Source organism: Rhea pennata, chromosome 1, assembly GCF_028389875.1.
Source record: "Rhea pennata isolate bPtePen1 chromosome 1, bPtePen1.pri, whole genome shotgun sequence".
In the NCBI taxonomy this organism is placed as follows: Eukaryota; Metazoa; Chordata; class Aves; order Rheiformes; family Rheidae; genus Rhea; species Rhea pennata.
This window is the reverse complement of record NC_084663.1, coordinates 78,669,615-78,689,227: the sequence shown is the minus strand read 5'-3', so window position 1 is coordinate 78,689,227 and position 19,613 is coordinate 78,669,615. Positions and strand designations below refer to the sequence as shown.

At 33.9% G+C, this 19,613-nt stretch overlaps 1 protein-coding gene across 5 annotated transcripts in view; it reads right to left on the bottom strand.

The window, feature by feature from the left end:
- Positions 1-4,215: 4,215 nt before the first annotated feature.
- Positions 4,216-19,613, bottom strand: part of PPARA (peroxisome proliferator activated receptor alpha) — a 34,390-nt gene continuing 18,992 nt past the window's right edge. For 3 of the 5 annotated variants that reach the window (XM_062592638.1, XM_062592628.1, XM_062592645.1), the window contains exons 3-8: positions 15,991-16,229; positions 13,029-13,189; positions 11,551-11,689; positions 9,523-9,725; positions 6,440-6,887; positions 4,216-5,123 (exon numbers count right to left, since the gene is read on the bottom strand). In XM_062592638.1, the coding sequence (XP_062448622.1) occupies positions 4,876-5,123; positions 6,440-6,887; positions 9,523-9,725; positions 11,551-11,689; positions 13,029-13,189; positions 15,991-16,229 (1,438 nt within the window). In that variant the 3' untranslated portion in view covers positions 4,216-4,875. Of the gene's footprint in view, positions 5,124-5,226; positions 5,323-6,439; positions 6,888-9,522; positions 9,726-11,550; positions 11,690-13,028; positions 13,190-15,990; positions 16,230-19,613 lie in introns of those variants that run through there. The other 2 variants (XM_062592653.1, XM_062592660.1) reach the window with 2 other exon arrangements.

The window sequence follows — 19,613 nt, the reverse complement described above, 5'->3', positions numbered from 1 at the left end:
TAAATCAGTTTCTCAGGAAACAACTGCATATGAAGTACGACTAGGAGCTAGCTCTTAGCTTTCTTTTCAGACTTTAAAAGGAAGTACTCTGGTGTAAAGCAAAAATGAGCTTTTTTCTATAATCTACCTTTCATATTGGTGAATTTGAGCTAAAACCTGAATAATATTAACTCTAAATATTTTAGAATTACAGCTCTTTCTAACCTAGACCTTCATTAAAATGAAGTAAAAGGAAGTCTATGTTGTAGGTGAAAATATATTTAAAAATTTGGTTACAACTGTCAATACCAAATACTAACAAGTTGCAGAATTTGTAAAACTTCTTCACAAATGATATAGTAATAAAGACCATAGAGGAATAAATAGTAGTTTGTCTTCAACTTCAGACCCATTATCCTTACCCATAAATCTTTCCTCACTATACAAAAGGCTTCACAAGATAAAATGTGAAACATAAGTATTTAAATTAAATAATTTACATATTTTTCTTAAAGCACCTTTGCAATATAATTTAGTGAAAGTTTATACCTTGCAATTATATTCTTGTATTTTACAAATTGAAACGCGAAGAAAAGGTATTACATTAAAAAAATCCCACAGTACAGAATATCAATAATCTCTGATCAAACCAACATATAATTTAAATGTGTAGTAAAAGAAGGATGATAAAGCTGATTAAACATAGATAAAAAAATATATGCAGCTGATATCAAAGAAAGTACTTGAGATACAAGCAAGTACTAGATATGTACTATAGCTTACATTTCAACACTTTTGAATGGATTTGGGTTTTCAGTGAAGGACCATTGTAAGATCTTATGCTTAGGTAATACCACAGCAGCTGCAAATGCCTTTGTTAAATGTGGTTGCAGATTTTCAACTAAATAACAAGGACATCTTTAAGGCGAGAAGGAGCTGAAATTGTTCCTCTTCAGAGACAGTAAAGGCAGCTACAACAGCTAAATCTTCTCCAACTGCTTTAAGAGGGTGTGTACATTGTCCAGGCTTTCCATTAGAAAGGAGGAGGACATTCAGATCTAACAGCATGTACCCAGCTCTGCAATGAGTAAATCTCCAAAGTTCTAGCAGTCTGAATAAACAAACGTTTAGTTTTTTATTATAAGCTCTTCAGTTTGCAAACTTGTGCTAGCTCTCTCACGAGAACAGACTTAGTGCAACTGCTGGTATTTCCTAAATCTGCATGGGCCAGAAATAATACAAAAGTAGGCTCTTTGGCAGTATGTCAGCTTTCTAGCAGCTGGCTAGAACTAAAGTACAAAGGCACATGAAAATGAAAATTTCTTTAAATACCAAGACAGGTTCAATTTGTATAAATGGAAAACATTACTAGCTATGGTCTGTCATTTTGTGTTTAAAATAAAAGCAGGCTTCTTAAATTTAACAGGTACAAAGTAACTTTTTTTTTATGGCAGTTGTGTGCTGTTACACTGAAGAGAGTACACCTTTAAACAAAATATTTAAAAGATGCAAACATACACCAGATTTCTCTAATAAATGGTACAAAGCCTTCCTTGCCCCCCTACCCCCAACTTTTTGTCAAGACACCTAGGGTATCCCAACAAATCAAATAAACTCAACAACAAATAGGCTATAGGTTCACTGAAAACTATTAAGTTGTACCCCTGTTTCCTAGGATTTTTCTCTATCCTCTGCTCTATCTTGTCTTAAGCTGTTCGTGGGTCTGTGATCCCTAACTAGGGTTCTTCGGTGCTATTGATAATATAAATAAGCGTAAATAAGAATCAGATCAAAACTATACATAACAAGCCAGTAGATACGTAAACAAATCTCCTAAAATCTGACCCCCAGCCCCCACCCCCAGATTTGATATTTTAAAATAGTTTATGAACTATGCAAGCTGGAGATGCTGAAGGTTCCCCGGTAATATATCTCAAACTTGTCAGACTCCAAACTTCCAAAGAACTAACACAAGTTGAGTCATTTTGAAATCTCATTGGCAAATGCCTACTGCAGCTCTCTACTGAGGTAGCCAACATACTTTAATAAAAGCATAGTGTTGAAATTAAGAACTTCTTTCACACATTAACATTCGTGAAGTGTCTGTCCTGTATCATTGCTCGAAGATAATGTGGATATGGGCACAGTGCAATAGCATGCATAGTGGTACCTATCCAGAATTTTAGGCTATGCTAACATCTTGTTCACATTTCTATAATTTATATATGTATTTTCCATACATTTAAAAAGTTGTGATTTAATTTAAAACAGAAAAAAAATTTCAGTGTCTGAAGAACTATTCAAAAATGCTAGCCGATTTTCAAATAATGAAATAAAATTATGCACTTTCCTAGTGTTTATAACAGGAACCTGCAACAAGCAGCTGCTTAAAGCTACGCTTTCCACTGAAAAATGCTGTTTTCAATTGTGTATAGCTTTGCCAAGTTTAAATATTTGCTATTCAATTTTTTATGTTTTTGAAAAGTTTCAGTGACACTTGAGAGAGCAAGAACAGGGAAATACATTTTTGTCTACACTAATTTTGTCTATTTTTTCCAAGAAACTTTAGTATATCCAAACTACAGAACAGAATTTTAAAATTTGCCTTTTGCATGCATCTGAGCTTTGGAAAAAGTTACAGCTTTCACTTTTTCAGAATAAACTTAGAACTACAGGAGACTCCAAAGTTAGAATTTACACTGCCCTCAGCTGCAGTGATCACTACACTCTTCCTACATACTGATGCCACAGGTACCATCTCCAAATATTCAATATACCATCACAGAATGGCTAAAATTTTGACAATTTTTGAGTAAGCAATATTGTGTTTCAGCTACTTAAAAACTGAATGTCTTATGCTTAAAGCCCAACGTTCCACAGTGAAACACAGTTGACTTGAAGAATAAAGCAGTATCATTGCTAAAATCTTCTGTTATTTCTGAGGACATATTCTGTACTGCTATAACATACAAAGGAAATTCCACCTGAAAGTACCTGACAGGGAAGGAGGGATAATTCTGTGCCTATGCTTTATTCCTTCTATCCTGCCCAAGACAGTCACCAAATTTGAGGCCTATGCATTAATATTTTGCACAATTGCAGTAACTAAAACCTCAGCAAATGGTCATCACCTGGATAAATACCATATTGCTTTTAAGCCTGTAATTTATCCTGTGTCTAGTCATACCAGTGGGCCTGTAAGAAACAGATGTTGTGACTAAAATAAGAAACACAGTAGGATGTTCTCACTTTACCAATCTTTGTTAATTCTTTCAGTGAGGGTTTCAAATTCTGAAACTTGCTACAATAAAACAAGCGTAAGTGTCCTCCTGTGCCACTGGAAGTTTAACTACTGCGAAAATGCTAAAATTGGCACCCGAGATCTTTGCATTATGAAAAAAATAAGCAGATAAGGAAATAACAAAATTAACAGATTAATAGCAGAGCCTTGAACAAATATGCAGTTAAACTAATGGCTAATACTTGCATTCACTTTTAGTGCTGGAATCGCTGAAAAAGAATCCTGTTAAATAGCAAAAGTCAAGCTGTTCCATTTTGGTTGATTCCACATTAGGACTAAGTAGTATTGTAAAAATCAAAGTTTCCTCTCAGGTGTTCAATAAACTTATTTACTCTCAACTGTGCTCTCGTTCATATATTACACAACTGACATCTAGAAATTCTGCTCTGGTGATACTGTAACCTTATCCACTATGGTTGTATGGACAAGTACAAAATTTGATGAAATAATATGGTTAATATTGCTATGGACAAGGTATAGGAAAAAACAGAAAAATATATTTGAGTGGATAATTGAAAAAAAAAAGATACAAAACAGTGTATACATCAGAAAAGTGAAAATGTTTGAATCAATCTACACTGCAAAAATACATGTCAAGATAGAAGGTGCCATTCTTATATAAAGATTTCTTCAGAGTAAACTATCAGTCTAGGCACTAGAATGCTATGAAGTTGGAATTCATTTTCTCTGGGCTAGGATTAGGATTTCTTGGAGTCTCTCCAGAACTCTTGCTAATTCAAAATGGTATTTTTAAGTCAAAAGTGCATCTAGAGCTATTGCAAGTTCTCCGGAATACACACAGTATGATATATTTATCCACAGGACATTTTCTTATTTCCCTAAAATACTCTAAAATAACAAAAAACAACAAAAAAAGAAAACACTTCATTTCATGTAATCATTAAGAAACATCTGAATGGAGTACTTTGGCTGTATTTTAGATAGCTCCTTGTATTTTATTTCATTTCATAAAAGAAACATCTTTTCAATATGCTAATGCTGAAGTTCACTGCTGTAAAACTATATGAAGCTGTACTTCATGGAATTCAGGTTGTAGCATATCAGAGGTCTTTCAATTTTTTTTAGAAGTACATGGACAGTAATAACCAACCATTTGATGCATCTAGACTGACTGCCTTAAGAAAAAAATGTTAGTTAGTTCTCAGTAATTACCATTAGCCAAAAGTGCGTAATTTTTATGATTGTGCATACATATACTTGGAGAGAATTTACTGAATTTGTTATTTTTATTCTAAAATGATTTCGCCAAGAGGAAATACAATTTTGTTCATTTCTGTTAATCAACATTCTGATTTATTATACAAATACATATTCCTTACCAATCCTCAAATTTCCAAATAAATGAATCCTTGTGAGCAACTTCATGAGCGTTACAATTGATATTTCTCTGCAGAACTCTTTCAAAAGAGGACAGTAGAGCCCAAACCAAAAGTTTAATACTCAGTTATCTAGCTTTTAGATTTTTCATGCTCCAGACTGAGTGAATAGCAGATAATTGTGCAAGTAATTTTGCTCCCATCTATTATTAATATTGCTGTTGTCCTTAAATATTGTGGAAAAAATATTTAAAATCCTTAATACATATCCCTGTAGATTTCCTGTAGTAAAGGGTGTAAATGTGCATCAGATTCAGTCTTCTTAATTATCTGAACAAGCTGAGCATGCTCTGTCACAAGTTGTCGGAGGTCAGCCATTTTTTGAAGAAGTTTTGGGAAGAGGAAGATGTCATCAGGATGGTTGGTTTGCAAGTGAAGTTTCAGTACATGCACAATGCTCTCTTGCATTTTTTCAATGTGTCCTACATTTACAAGACCAGGACGATCTGTTCTCAAAACAAATAGAAGTATACATGTCATAATTTTATAATTACTCTTTATTGTAGGTTACTACATTATACATGAAAGACAACAAGAATATTCCCATCAACCTCAATAAATTTTGGATCAGGCTTGAAGCAAATCTTCTTTAAATAGAGGTAGTCTTGTCCCTTCGGCCCAAGTGTTTTCAGTGCCAATAGTTATCTGAGGAGAGAGTTCATGATTCTCTGCTACAAAAAGTCAGTAGAAGTACACAGCCTAGGAATCCAGTTCTATATTCTGTATGTTAGGATAACAGAATTCAAACTGTAAGAACAGGGGCGGGGAAGCATTTGGCATTTTCTAGGGAGTTCTCCAAGACTGGAATCTATACAGAGAGTCATAAAATAACAGAGTTTCACTCTGGTTCCCATATACATTCTCATGACGCAAGTAATTGACAGGCCTTAGAGAAGCTAACACCCTCAACACTAGTAAGGCAGACAGTCACAGTTGTTGGAACTGTCTTGATGCCTTGTTTCTCTTTTCAAAATGCTTTCAAATAGTTTTGAATTTAACCTTAACTATGCATATTGTTACTTGCTGGAGGAAAAATAGGTTTACATTTGTGTTCCTTTTATGTTCCTTCACTCACAAAGAGCTCAAACAACAGGCATTAAAAAACAAATACACACACATATTCTTAGGTATTATGAAATTATTTTAGAAAGCACCATAAGTTAATCTGAAAGAGGTAGCTAATATTTGAAAACAGTCTGTGATATTAAGATCATAATCTTAATACAAGAACAGCATCAACAGAGCAGTGCATTGGTGCAGAACTTGTGATCCAGTCAGCAAATGTCAAAGATCAGCAATGCTATAACCTGCCTCTAAAAGTAGAGTAGAAAAGGCCTACTTAGTTATACTAACAATCTCATTACATAGTATTTTTCTGCCCATGTCACAGATACAAAAAACATTTCCTACCCAGCCCTAAACCTCCAAAACAATCAAACAAACAAAAAACCAAACACCAACACTCTTCACATTCTGTTTTTAAAAACATGGAGCACCCAAGACCCCTCTCTGAGGGAGGCTAAACAGTAACTCTCTGCATGCATGCAATTCTGCAAAGCGAAATACAGGATCAGGGCCCCAACAATGATGCAGTATATTCTATGAAACCTGCTAAAAGGGAATTAACATTGTTAAAGGAAGAATTAAATCTTTGGATTTCCATTAATTGTAAGACATAAACAAACTTTTATATTAAAATTATAAATACAGGTGAAGAAAATCTTAAAAGTTACTACCTGAAGAACAAATGTGTATTGCTTACCTCCACAGCAAATGATAGCAGCCACAAAAAGGGATATATCACTATCATCCAATTCCAGTGCATTAAATTTCATTGCAAAATCAAATTTCGGCTCCATTATATCACAGAATGGCTTTCTCAGGCTTTTCAGGAACTCCCGGGTTATAAAACCGTTTCCATAGGCTACCAGCATCCCATCTTTGTTCATTACAGAAGCTAACATGGCAAATATGGCTTCATAAACTCCGTATTTTAACAGTGTCACTTGATCATTCAAGTCAAGATTGGAGAAGCCAGGGATGGATTTGGCAAATTCAGTAAGTTCTGTGACAGTCTCCACAGAGGTGCACTGGCAGCAATGGAAGATTCGAACTTCTGCTTCTTTATTCTGAATTCCATTGGCCACTAGTTTTGCCACCAGCGTCTTCTCTGCCATGCATAATGTGTCCATATCATGTATAACAAATGGCTACAGAGCAAAATAAATAAATAAATAATTTCCTATTTCTGCACCATGAGTAACCAGATATCATAGAACTACAAACTGCAGTATCTAAGAGACTCTGCTCTGAAAATAACAGTGCAAATAGTAAAATATAATTTTACAGGATATTATCTTTAACATAGTTATTTTTAACTATTCAGTAGCTGCAGTGAAGATCCTGCAGCACAGGTTATCATGCATTTATTCATCTCAGATTAAGTTCCAGAAGGTTCTCAAAAGACTATCTTCTTCAGAAGCCCACATTACTCTACCTACTTTCCTACCAATTCCTGATCTAACTATACTTGACGCACAGAATGATGCTTTACATATCTTCCTCTAAATACATGACATTTAAATACAGGCAGTCATTTAAATATAGCACAGAATATTTACATGAGAATGTGACTCCTGTATTATTCTTGTACTTTATTATCAAACTGTCATAAACTATGTTCCAGCTGCTCTTCAAAAAATTCAGCTCTCCTTTCGAGCTACGGTTAGTGCTAGATCATCACTAAACCCAGAATTACACTAGAATGTCAGGTAATACAAAATTTCAATCTTGATCACAATCTTTTCCATAAACAAAATACTCCTTATTTAAAAAGATATGCACAGTACCAATCGATGGGCTGGTCTCTTATCATTTTAAAATTCATTCATACTTTCCTCAGGAGAGCAACCAACACTCAAGAATATTTTAACATATTATATTTTAACTAGTATACCTAAAGATCAGTACTCAAAAAGAAGGACTTTTCTTGAATGAAAAAAAAAAAAATAACTCTTAGTTAGTTAAAATCATGTCGATTAAAGTCATGGCAATTGACCTCAAACATAAGTCTACTTCCACAGGTGCTGAGCAAAGCATCTTTCCTGTGCCATTTTACTTGTCTCTGACACAAGAGAACACACAGAGAACTTTTGGTGTTCTGTTAGAAACTCCCATAGAATTCACTTATTTTACTTAGAAAACGTTAAAACATGCAATTTTTCTTACAGGTCAGTGAACAATAGTGAACACTGTCCACTTCTTTTTACTTGCAAACTCATTAACACATATGCAAACCACTATTCTCTGGCCAGCCAGCTGACTCTAATCTGAGAGCCAGTAAATCAATCTTATCCTGCCATAAATGCAAACACAAAAATTACGATCTAATGATCCACAATCTCTGCATTGCGGAATTCCAACAGATATTTTAACTTATGATTATGTCATAATAACAAGCTTGAAAAGAATTGTATGCAGGTATACATACAAGTGTCAAAGCATTGTAGGTACTGTAGGTTTCTGTCAGCTTGTACCCCCTCCCCCAAAAGTTTAAACCCATACATAAATTTTAAGCATCTCATTAATACAGTGAAAAATATTGGAATTATTCATGTTTCTATTTTAATGTAGAAATCCATATGCTTGGCTAAACTGGACTTACAATACGTCAATTTCCACTATTTAGAAGACATCTTGCGTACAATTTTTATAACATTCCATAGTAACACGTTTTTTATTCTGTTAAATGTAAAAGCTTCTCCTCCTTCACACACACACACCTTTTACAGAAGTTACATCTCTTATTTTACCACTGCTTTTATCTTCTACATGTTAATATAAATTACAACAGAAATTTAAAAAATTGTATTTAAATATGAAACAAGTCAGTCCTTACATTGGTTATACTATCTCATGTGCTACAAAACAAAAAGCAGTTGATAGCACTAGCCAGCCTGAACTCCTCAGTGTGTAATGATGGTTTTCTTATGATGATTTTCTTACCATATTCAATCATTTATAGGAAGTTTATTCCAGATTGTCAAAACTGTTTGGCTCAGAGTTAAATTTCAAAGATGTTGTACAATTCATGAGTAAATATTACACAACTACTTATTAATCAGTAATGATCCGACTACCTCAAGTAAAAATTCACAGAGGACATTCACTATTTAGTATAAGAGCTTAGTTAAATAATCCTGTAAGAAAAATAAATTCTACCAATGTATGTCTTCAAAACTTGTTCACTTCTCCCTTTCAAAGTAACCACAGAGTTAAGACCAAGAAGGCTTTGTGAGGAAGTGGTAAGAACTTTAAATGAATAATTACAAACTCTGAGTTCTCTTTCCACTCCTACTATAAGTATTGTTGTGGTTAAAACAACAGTCATACAAAGAGCTTCTGTATGCCCTAAAAGATAGAAAGATTTATCCTGATATTTGTGGCAGAAGAGTGTTATAAAATTCCTCTCTTCAAAAAAAATTTTTTTCTACTTTCATCATAACAGGAAATTAACTTTTAATCATTCCTCCCCCAATACCAAGGGGTATTCACATTCAGTTATCACATTCTGGTTTTTGATTAAGAACTAATTTTCTTTTGCTTCCCTCTTTATTATAATTTAAGGCTATAAGCTTTCATTTAACTATAACCATCACTTTAGTCACCTGGTTTTCTCACAGCTTCCTAGTCTGACGCTTTTTTTTTTTTTTTTTTTTTGCATATTTTCTGTCTGTATTAACATGCTCTTTATCACTTAAAACATTAGTTTAAGAGTTTAACAGCTTATTACATTTCCTTATGTACATGTCAACTTTAAAGTAAAGTTACAGCAAAACTACTTACTGGATTGTTATTAGTTTTCCCAGCAAGGATAACTCTGGCTTTAACCTTGTTCATATTGAAGTTTTTCAGGTAGGCGTCATGAATTCTTTTGGCAAGTGATTTAAGATCTGCCATTTCTGAATCTTCTACATAATTTTCACCTGTTAGAATTTCTGCTTTTAACTTTGCCTTCTCAGACCTTGGCATTCGTCCAAAACGTATTGCTGATGGGAAAGACATAATTGTAAAAGAAACCTAAGTTAGACAAAAACATATGCCTGTTTTCCATTGCTGATTAGAGCAATAAGAGTATCTACAAAAACGGAGTAGAAGTAGAATATTTATTATGATAAATTCATAAATGAAATAATCTCATTCTTTCCAGTAGAGTCAGTGACTAATTATCAAGTCAGTATGCTAAACTGAAGGTAATCAAAATATTTCAAAACACAAACAGGTATCTGAACCAATCTAAAATACATGCCTTCTCCCTTCTACATAGCACAAATCATTGTATTTTTCCTCTCCTTATTATGTTCTGCATCTAGAACTCCCAACATGAAACTCAGAGTCAACTATCAGAATTCTCAAAAATAGCAACTGAGTGAAGTCATGTCACGAACTTAACTGAAAGAACATACATGCCAGCTGGAGATCTGCCTCAGGAGTTATTTGGTAGGGAACACTGCACAGAGGTGGGCCCCAACTCCATTCCTGATTCTGAACCTGCTGGGGCATGTAGTTTTGTATATGCTGGTTGTCCAGTTCAACATACCTGTACTGCCTAGTGAAAACAAAACAGAGCCCAGATTTATGCTCAAATCACTAGGCTATAGCCAAAAAACCTCCTTCTAGACTCAGAATTTTCCAACTCTTTCTCTGTAGAGAGAGACTGGTCAGGATGAGAATTAGTTTTGATTATCCAATCTAGCAGGTAGAAGATTATCTTGAAAGGAAGGAGACATGAGTTTGAAACCCACTGTATGTGAAGGTCTCCCATTTCTTGGGCAAGTAGTCTTGCCTTTTAGCAATGAAATATGCACGTTCATATCCTTCAGTTTCATCTTAAAATTTAACTCCTTTTACACGAAGCCTTGTGCTCTGACGGTATATGCAAGGTTTGGAGATGGTTATGGCTGCATTTTGCAGACTTTCATTTACTTCTAGTCTTTTCATTAGAAGTGCTGTCCACAAGTTAGTGGTCTTCACTTTCTGCTACCGCCTCCTGGATGTTTGCTCCCCATGTCAGCTGGAGCACAAGTACCCACATCTTTTTAGTGGGCTGAAACGGCTTCAGGTGAAAACTAGTCCCTGCCAACCAGCATAGTGCAGTACTAAACTCCTGCCCCAGAGACGTTACTCTGCTGGCTGGCACATTCTTCCCGAGTCTGCTGCTTCAGGAAGGTTATCACTAACCAAGAATAATAAAACTTCTTCCAATGGGGCAAATCTCAGTCCATCTTTCAAATTTGGCTGAAATGGACAAGCTTTCCAGCCTTATGCAAAATTGTTAACACAAATAATAACAAATTTAAAGCTGGTTATCTAGATGCTCTAAAATATTACTGTTTCATTTAAAAAGCAACCTACCAGATTTCTGTTCCACAGTGAGCACAGACCTTTCCCTCCCCCATACTCCCTAAACCTTCTGCTACTACACTGCAACCTGCAAAATAATGAAGTTTGATTTCCTACAGATTTCTAGTCTATGTTATTTCTTCCCACAATGAGCTCGTTCTCCTTCTACTCCTGGAATTTGTTTCAATAGGACCAATGGTGCCGAAGTTCTGGTTCAAGAAAACAACTAATGAACATTCATACGCACAAACAGACAATCGACTGTGTATTTGTGTAGGGTTCACAAAAGTACATTTGGCAGTTGTGTATCAATTATATTAACTAGCCATTAGTGAAATTGGTTCATCCCCACTCTGTACAGTAATAACTTGATGTTCAACACATCAGTAAGCATAAAACCATTCAAGTGCCTGCTCTCAGAAGCAGACCCCCCTGGGTACGAACACACAAATTAAGAACACTCTTACCTACCATTATGTGACATTCCAACTGAAAGGCACTTTTGAAAACGACAGTATTGGCACTTATTACGATTTTTTTTCTGAATTTTGCAGTTGCGATCACATTTATCATAGATGAGTTTTAATCGAATTGTTCTCCTAAAAAAACCCTGTAAGAAGTTCGAGAAAACAATATGTAATGTTAAAGAATATTGAGTACTAAACTAATCACACAGGTAATTTTTTTCCTTTTATTGCTTATTGTTGTCACTAGCAAAACAACATGCTAAGTATAAACTGCCCAAAAGTAAAATCTTCTGCTCCACACAGTGAAGTGGGGTTTATGAAGGCATGTATAGAATATGGGAGTAGATCTCAGCCCTCTTTCTTAGAAAAGTCAGCCAAGAGCCCAGAGTACCTTTACTGTTACTCTCAAGGATTAAGCAAAGCAGTCATGTCTTGCTTTTGTATGCATTCTCTCTGTCAGACACAGCCTTCATCTTTCATATGTGTAAGTAAGTCACATAAAAACAAAAAAGTGACAAAAAGGAAAATTACAAAAAAGCCTATAGCTCAACACATCTTACCATGATGTCTTGATACTGCAATGTAACACTAATCTCATACTACAAAATCATGACAGGCTTATCAAAACTAAAGATATTGTAATATCTTGCTTCACAGGACATAAGGACATAATATTGGATATCATTTAGACTGTGGGGCTTTACGACCACATCTGATTTGGAACTCGCTCTTTGTCTCTTCAAAGGCTAGTACAAATTCCTGTATTTGCTTCTACCATTGTTCTGTAAAATTTGTATTTGAATTGTCATCTTCTGATCCAAAGAGATTTAATGGTGAACAGAAGAGAAAAACATAAACATATATATAAACAAATAAAATTATTTCACTCAGAATATAATTTAGGGGGGAAAATATAAAATTAAAACTTTAGAAGGAAAAAGAAAAGCATCATAATTCCTGGGTTATATCATGTATTGCCATATGTATTATTGATAACACTAATTTGCCCCAGAGATATGCATTCACTCCAAAACTACAAGAGATAGAATACTAAATAATTCAGGCAGAATGTAGTGGAGATGAGAAATTCAGGATTTGTTGCTGTTTTAATGGAAATGCAGCAAACTTGCATGCTTCTCACAGCTACACTTCCAACACAAATAAAACACTAGTGGAGCAATTAGGCTTTGGGTTTTGGTCACAGTTTAGTGTTTTAAGTTGTTTTAGTGTTTAACTAGCTGTTTTCAGAAACACAGCATTAAAATTATCATTGTAAATTGCCTCGGCTTGATGAAGGTTTGGTATTAAATTATGGTATCTGAACAAACCATTTTTCAATCATTTCACATATATGCTTATTATTTAAATAAATTTAATTGTTAGAATTATGTTAATTAAAAATTTATGAACCAAATGTTTATCTTCTTATACTCTTCTAAAGCAACATGATCTAGAATCTTAGAAAGAAAATTACCACTGTACCTTACAACCTTCACAAGCGTGTACTCCATAATGGTAGCCTGAGGCTTTATCCCCACAAATTCTACATTCAATGTTTAAAGCTCCACTGGGTGATTCATCTATGTTACCTGGAGCTGTGGCAAAATTAATGGATGAAGGACTGGATGCTGGTGAAAGAGTGTCTAAAAAAAATAAAAACAAACAAACAAACACAAAAAAAAAAAAAAAAAAGGAAAAACAACCAAAAACAACCAAAAAAGCACTTCATAAATACTACGCTAACAAGATTGATACCATTTCTATATTAAATCCACACCAAAAATGAGCTTATTTAAAAAACAACCAAGTCACTAAGTGTTCTAATAATTTGGCAATAATAGTGTTTGAAAAATAGTTTTTATGTATATTCACAGTGCAAACAAGTACAAAATACATGTTGCATCTTGCTAATTTTGGTGAGACATACAATGTGTACAAATAGACAAAAAAAAGCTAACAGAAGTCACTCTGATAACAAGAACCAGAAGGGTGATAATGGTTCTTTAATAATTCCATAAATATTCGTCATACACAATAAGAGTTAAAAAAAAAAAATATATATATATATATATATATATATATATATATATATGTCTTTGGGGGATTTTCTCATGTTCATTTTTTTTTATTTTGAACCTTTTTTTTCAGTTTAATGGGAACACTAGATGTTTTTATCCCATAATTTACAATAAATGAATTAAAAGTACTGAAATTATTTTTCACTTAAATCAAAGAAGTTTTCTTAACTATAAAAATGCACACATACTGTCTTCACTTGTTCAGTAACACAACATTGAAATTGAAAAGCAATACTCAACATTTATCTACTGCTCCAGACAAATAGTAAAAAACCAAGAAAAAACAAACTCACTCACATCTTCAAATCTGTATCACAGTACCCTTTCTAGCTGCTGCTCACTCTTTCCAAAAAAGTTACTGACAGCTCATCTTACCACATCTTCCATCTCTCATGCTGTAGCTTTCAGAATCACATCGATTGTTATGGTATGATAAGAGACATATTCCTAGCTCAACCCTGAGTTTGTCAAGCACTTGAAGATACAATCAAAAGTCCCACCACCTTCAGAACAGCTAGTCATGGGTTTAAATGATGATCTAAACTGAAGTCTAAAGGGGAGCTAGAGAACTTCTCTTTCTAAACAGGACTTTTTCTCAAAGAAGTAAAAGCATACTCCTTCCTAACCAGAAAAAGACTGAACAGATATTAAAAGGCAAATAAGAAACGTATCTGCTTCTAAGGTAACTTAGCAATAGAAGTCTTCCTCAGGTATTTTACCTATTGGATGTAGAGGGAAAAACATTTTTGGGTAGTCATACAATGAAATAAGCTGTTCTGATACATTACTGATGGATGAAAATGTTACAAAGCTAACACATCCCAATTTTAATTATTTCAATTAATATTTCCACTTCGCTTGAGGAAAATATTTTCTGAGGTCAGATTTTTTTATCTTACATCTTGCAACTTGCACCAGAGGACTATAGCAAATTAACAGGTGTGTTATTTTAACAGAAAGATTAAGAAACACACATGAATGTAGGTCAGCAAGTATTATGCTGGAAAAAAAATTGGCATAGAACTCAACATCTGCATTGCCAGCACTGCCAAGCCCACAGGCATCAGAATAACCAAGGAACAGCTTAAAACCAAGGATTTTTTTAAACTATGACTTTCATTCCATTCCTTATGGAATTTGTTCACATTTTCCACCTTCTCGATAAGCAAAACTAGAACTTTTTCCAAGGAACACTGAATACTCGAAATAAGAATGTACCACTAGAAACCGATCCAAATATCACAAGACTTATACACAAAAATAACAATTAAAATCCCATGACTTGGAAAGACATCATAAACCCAGTTCATCTAAACTTGTATCTGTGTAAGGCCTATCTCTAACGTAAAGGATTTCAATGACAGAGGGACCCAAACCATGTTTTTACAACCACTTTTTTGGACAACAGTGCCAAAATACAGCTCTCCCTCTCCCTTCAAAACTGTTCATTCCAACCACTGTATTAAAGGGGCACTCCTCAACCGTGCTAGTGCAGTTTCTATGAGATATAAATCTATGAATTGATTTATAGTGTTTAAAAAAAAAAAAAAAAAAAAAAAACAATGGCAAAACAGTCAGAAAATAAATCACAGACTGCTTAGATTGGCTCTACTTCTGGAAGGTTCAGAAAACCACAGTTTCAGGGAGAAACTGACATTATTGCAGTGTCCCATAACTTTTCAACAAATTTCACTGGAATCTCTCACACAAAATCTCACGCAGTCAAAGATCTTTTGACTAATGACTATGTAATGTATTAGCGCTCTCAGACAAGTTACTTTAACCCAGGGAGAAACTATTAGTTGAATAACGCTACTCTTGAGAAGCGGGGAAAATCAGCACATTAAAAGCATCAATACCTTAAAATGTACTAGAATGCCAGGTGAGCTTTTTACGGGTTAGGTTACAAACATATTTTTAGTAAATGCTTCACAATACATTTCAAACTTGCTATTTGAAGAATTTTTTTGAAAGTGAGAAAAGAATTTACTGTAATTTTTTAAGTGCTTTACAGTATTTCTAAAAAATATACGTTGTCTTCTTTGCTAGCAAGTTTCAAGTTATATTGAAAAAGGGTTGATACTAATGACAATTTAAAAACAACTTTACACACCAATCATTTTTCAGCAATATTTGCCTCATAAATTAACTCTAGCCTTAAATATTTTAAGATCAAGCTATAATCAGCTCATATATTTGTAGTGCCATTTATTTATAAACAAGTACTACATTAAATGTTTATATATACATACATATACACATACATACAGACATATATATATATTTATATATATATACATGCACACACACATACACACACAGTGATGGCAGAAAAAATGTTTTAATATAATCCAAAACTCTCCTACCTGTTATAACTGATCCATCAGATCCTGGACCATTTCCCAATGACTGGAACTCTGTTAAACTTAAAGCTCCAGAGCTATCATCACCAAGAGACTGAGAGATGTCTTGAATATTCTCCATATCTTGTAGAAACTCTCCAGGTAAAGGGCTGCCTATATCATCCTCCTCCAACGGAGTAAGTGGAGAAAGCTGGTTTTCAGTGTCCACCATTTTGGTCAAGTAGAAGTTAAGCTTCTTTACACTGATGAAAGAAATAAAAGAAAATCCTGCCCTTATAATATCAAAACGACTTTAAAATGCATTACATTTGTATCAGTTACACACGTTACATCAAATATGTGAATTCTAAACTGATAGTGAAATACCATATAATATTCTGTTGTTCTATAAACTTTATAAAACATGAATTATTGACACGGTAGAAAAAAGAAGTCCACAAAATACCTCAATATGAATAAAAGCTATGGCAAGATTAGTTTATAGTCATGATTCAGACATGTTTCTATGGCAGACATTAGGCACTTTCCACCAAAATTGATAGAAAAATAACAAATATCAACATGTATACATACTATGTTAGTCTCTTTCACTTCAGCTATACAGGATTAAAGATGTTGATTTGCTCCTCTGTTCATGTCTTTTCAATTTGTTTAAAAGGTCTTATGATACTGTAGAGAACAAAATGCTGTCTTATACTATAATCCCTATGGAAGTGGGCCAAACAAAAACTTTTTGACCTATTCAGGTTAATGAACTTGCACTTTGAACAAGCATGCTCAATTATATGCAGTCCGGTGTATCTGTAATTCTTAGAGCTAGTTTTATTTCTTAGAATGAAATTTGTTTTCAAAGTTGCCCTCAGAAAAAGCCACCAGTGTCATCAACTTAGAATAAAGGCCCAGATTCCTTAGAAAGCACGTATTCTATTTCACAAATTTAAATTTTTCTTTTGTTGACTCATCACGTAAGGAATTAAATGTACTGCAGAACATTGTTACTACTGCAACTATCCAGCAACTTGCATCCTTCTTAACATTGGTCAGCCAATGTTATTGAATCTGTCAATATTCTCCTCCGATTTTTAGATTACCCAAATTTTTATATGTGGTACCAGATAACTGTAGTAGTACATCCTGTGTATCCAAAATTTATTTTTAGCCTAGTGAATAGCCATCAACATTTTAATTCTTCAGGAACAAGAAAAGATTCAAGTTAGATTCATGTCTGATGATTAGAACAGAATAATTAATATGTTACATATGACCTCAAGTGATTATTATAGTTCTATGTGCCAGTTTACCTCCTAGTAAAAGAAAGGTAACAATATTCACATCTGATAACTACATTCAGGTTCACTGAAGAAAAAAGTGTTCCCTGAAACAGTGTCTAGTTAGGTTCTTTTTCCTGCAATCTATGAAAATAATATAGTGTTTAGCTTGTAGCACTTTTCCCCCCAACCCAATACCAGTGTATAGCGAAGATACAGATTTTTCTCCAGCGTAATGGTTTAACATGTACATGGAAGAATAGAACTAAAAGATTAGCAGACAAAAATATACAGCAAAATCTAGTCTCTGCTCATTTTATTTGTTTCGCATACTGGAATATAGTTCCTTATGAAAGTGAAACACTAAAGATTTCAGGATCTGTCTAACACAGCTGAGAAGGCCAGGTTTTCAGAAAGTTCATGGTATTTTGACTGTTAAAACTATGCTGCAAAATATGAACCATTCTGAAGGCAGAAAACTGAAAGAAAAAACATGTTTTAAGAATCACATTTCTAAATATCTGATGTTATAAATCAAAACAAGATAGAATTTCACTCTCCCTTATTATGTAGGAAAAAGACTGATATTGTCACTGGCTATTACTGGCTTGTCACCATATACTACAGGGATCTTGGGTAAACATTTGCCCGATTTCTTGGAAACAGGATAGCTTTAACTAGAAAAAGGAAGTATCATTTGACTATAAAGATGACCTTCTTGGAAAGAATTGTCACCTGATTATCTCTTTTTTTTGCAAAACCCACTTTATCTCAACTGTAGCCAGGTTGAGTGAAGAACTACAAAGTAACATTAAAATAACAATACTACATCCCTTTTGAATCAGTATCTGCTGGTTACATCATTTTAAAAAAGCCAAACCGTAAGTAAAGAAAAATGTCAAATGAAAATATGTTTTATAGCATACGGTGTAGCAAATAATGCCCAGGAAACTAAGAATGGGAATTTACCCATGATTTGTAACACCAATTACAGACAACAGGTCATTATTGACTTTGCTTGGATGTGTCACATTTCTCCTCTATCACTATCTATCTATCTATCACCTCTATTTAAAAAATAGTAGTCAAATTAAACTATCCATTCTGATATATTAAATACCAATTGGGACACTGCATAAGTGTGGCAGCACCTCTCAGCAATATGAGGGTTTTGAAGTGCATCTCAACATCTTTTGAAAAGGATGAGTTGAAAGGGTAGTGCAGCTTTTTAGAGCATCCAAGCAATATTGATTGTGATGCCTGGTTACTTTAGATCATAACAGAGTATTTTATTAGAAAATGAAACTAAAATAATTTTTTCACGGAGAATACTAAAATGCAATCAGTTACAGACAATACAGAATTTCTGTATTTTTGAAACTACTGAATTTTAGTAAATCTATTCCAATCGTCACTTTCTTTTAAAGTTCAACAGCTAACCTGCCTCCAAGAACCACCTTTGCTTCTCTTACAAATCCTACAGACCTGTGACTTACCAAAATATTAAGAAATATCTAGATTTGATACTCAAGACTGTCAAAAGACCTAAAATTTACACTCAGATGATTGTAACTTTCATGACCACAGTTACTGCAAAAAAAATCAGAAATAAATATGAATGAGGACTTGAAAACAAAGCCTCTACTTTAATTAATTAGCCTAAATGTTTTACGAATTTATGATCATACACCACAGAAAAATTGTAAATTATCTGACAAAGATTTTATTGCTAAACTATCCATATATATTCAGAACAATGTTTCAAACCTTAAAAAGACACAAGATAGAGAATAATTTTGCAGATGCAGTGTACATTACAAAACACTAATTTCACAAAAATGTAATTGAAAGAATCAACCGCAAATATTCCAAGTTAACATCATCTGTTGTCCTCTGCTAGTAATTTTAATCCTGGATATCTTTGTACAATTTGTCTGTTGAGACATCGTGAACCAGCTCAGTAACATCTGGAACTAACTGTGCTGTTTGTTGTTAGTAATCTAACAGAGTCCAAAGCAGAGGTTTTCAGCGCTGTATTATGCATCTTTTTTTCCCCGAGACAAAACTTCAGCATCATTACATATTTACAAAACAAAGTTAAATTGCTATCTCCATGATATGGCTATTTTGTGATAAGGGAAAGGAGTAACAAAACTTTGACTTGCATTTTTTTTTGTAATAGCAAATGAGAGCTTTTTTGTAATAGCTTGTAATAGCAGCTGAGAAAAACAGCAACTGTTCTCTGGCAACTCTAGAGGAGACCATTAAATTTGTATCCCCTATGAGTCATCAACAAGAAATTAAGAAAGTAATGGCCGAGAATATGATCAGCACTACTCTTCCAGGGTGTTCATCACA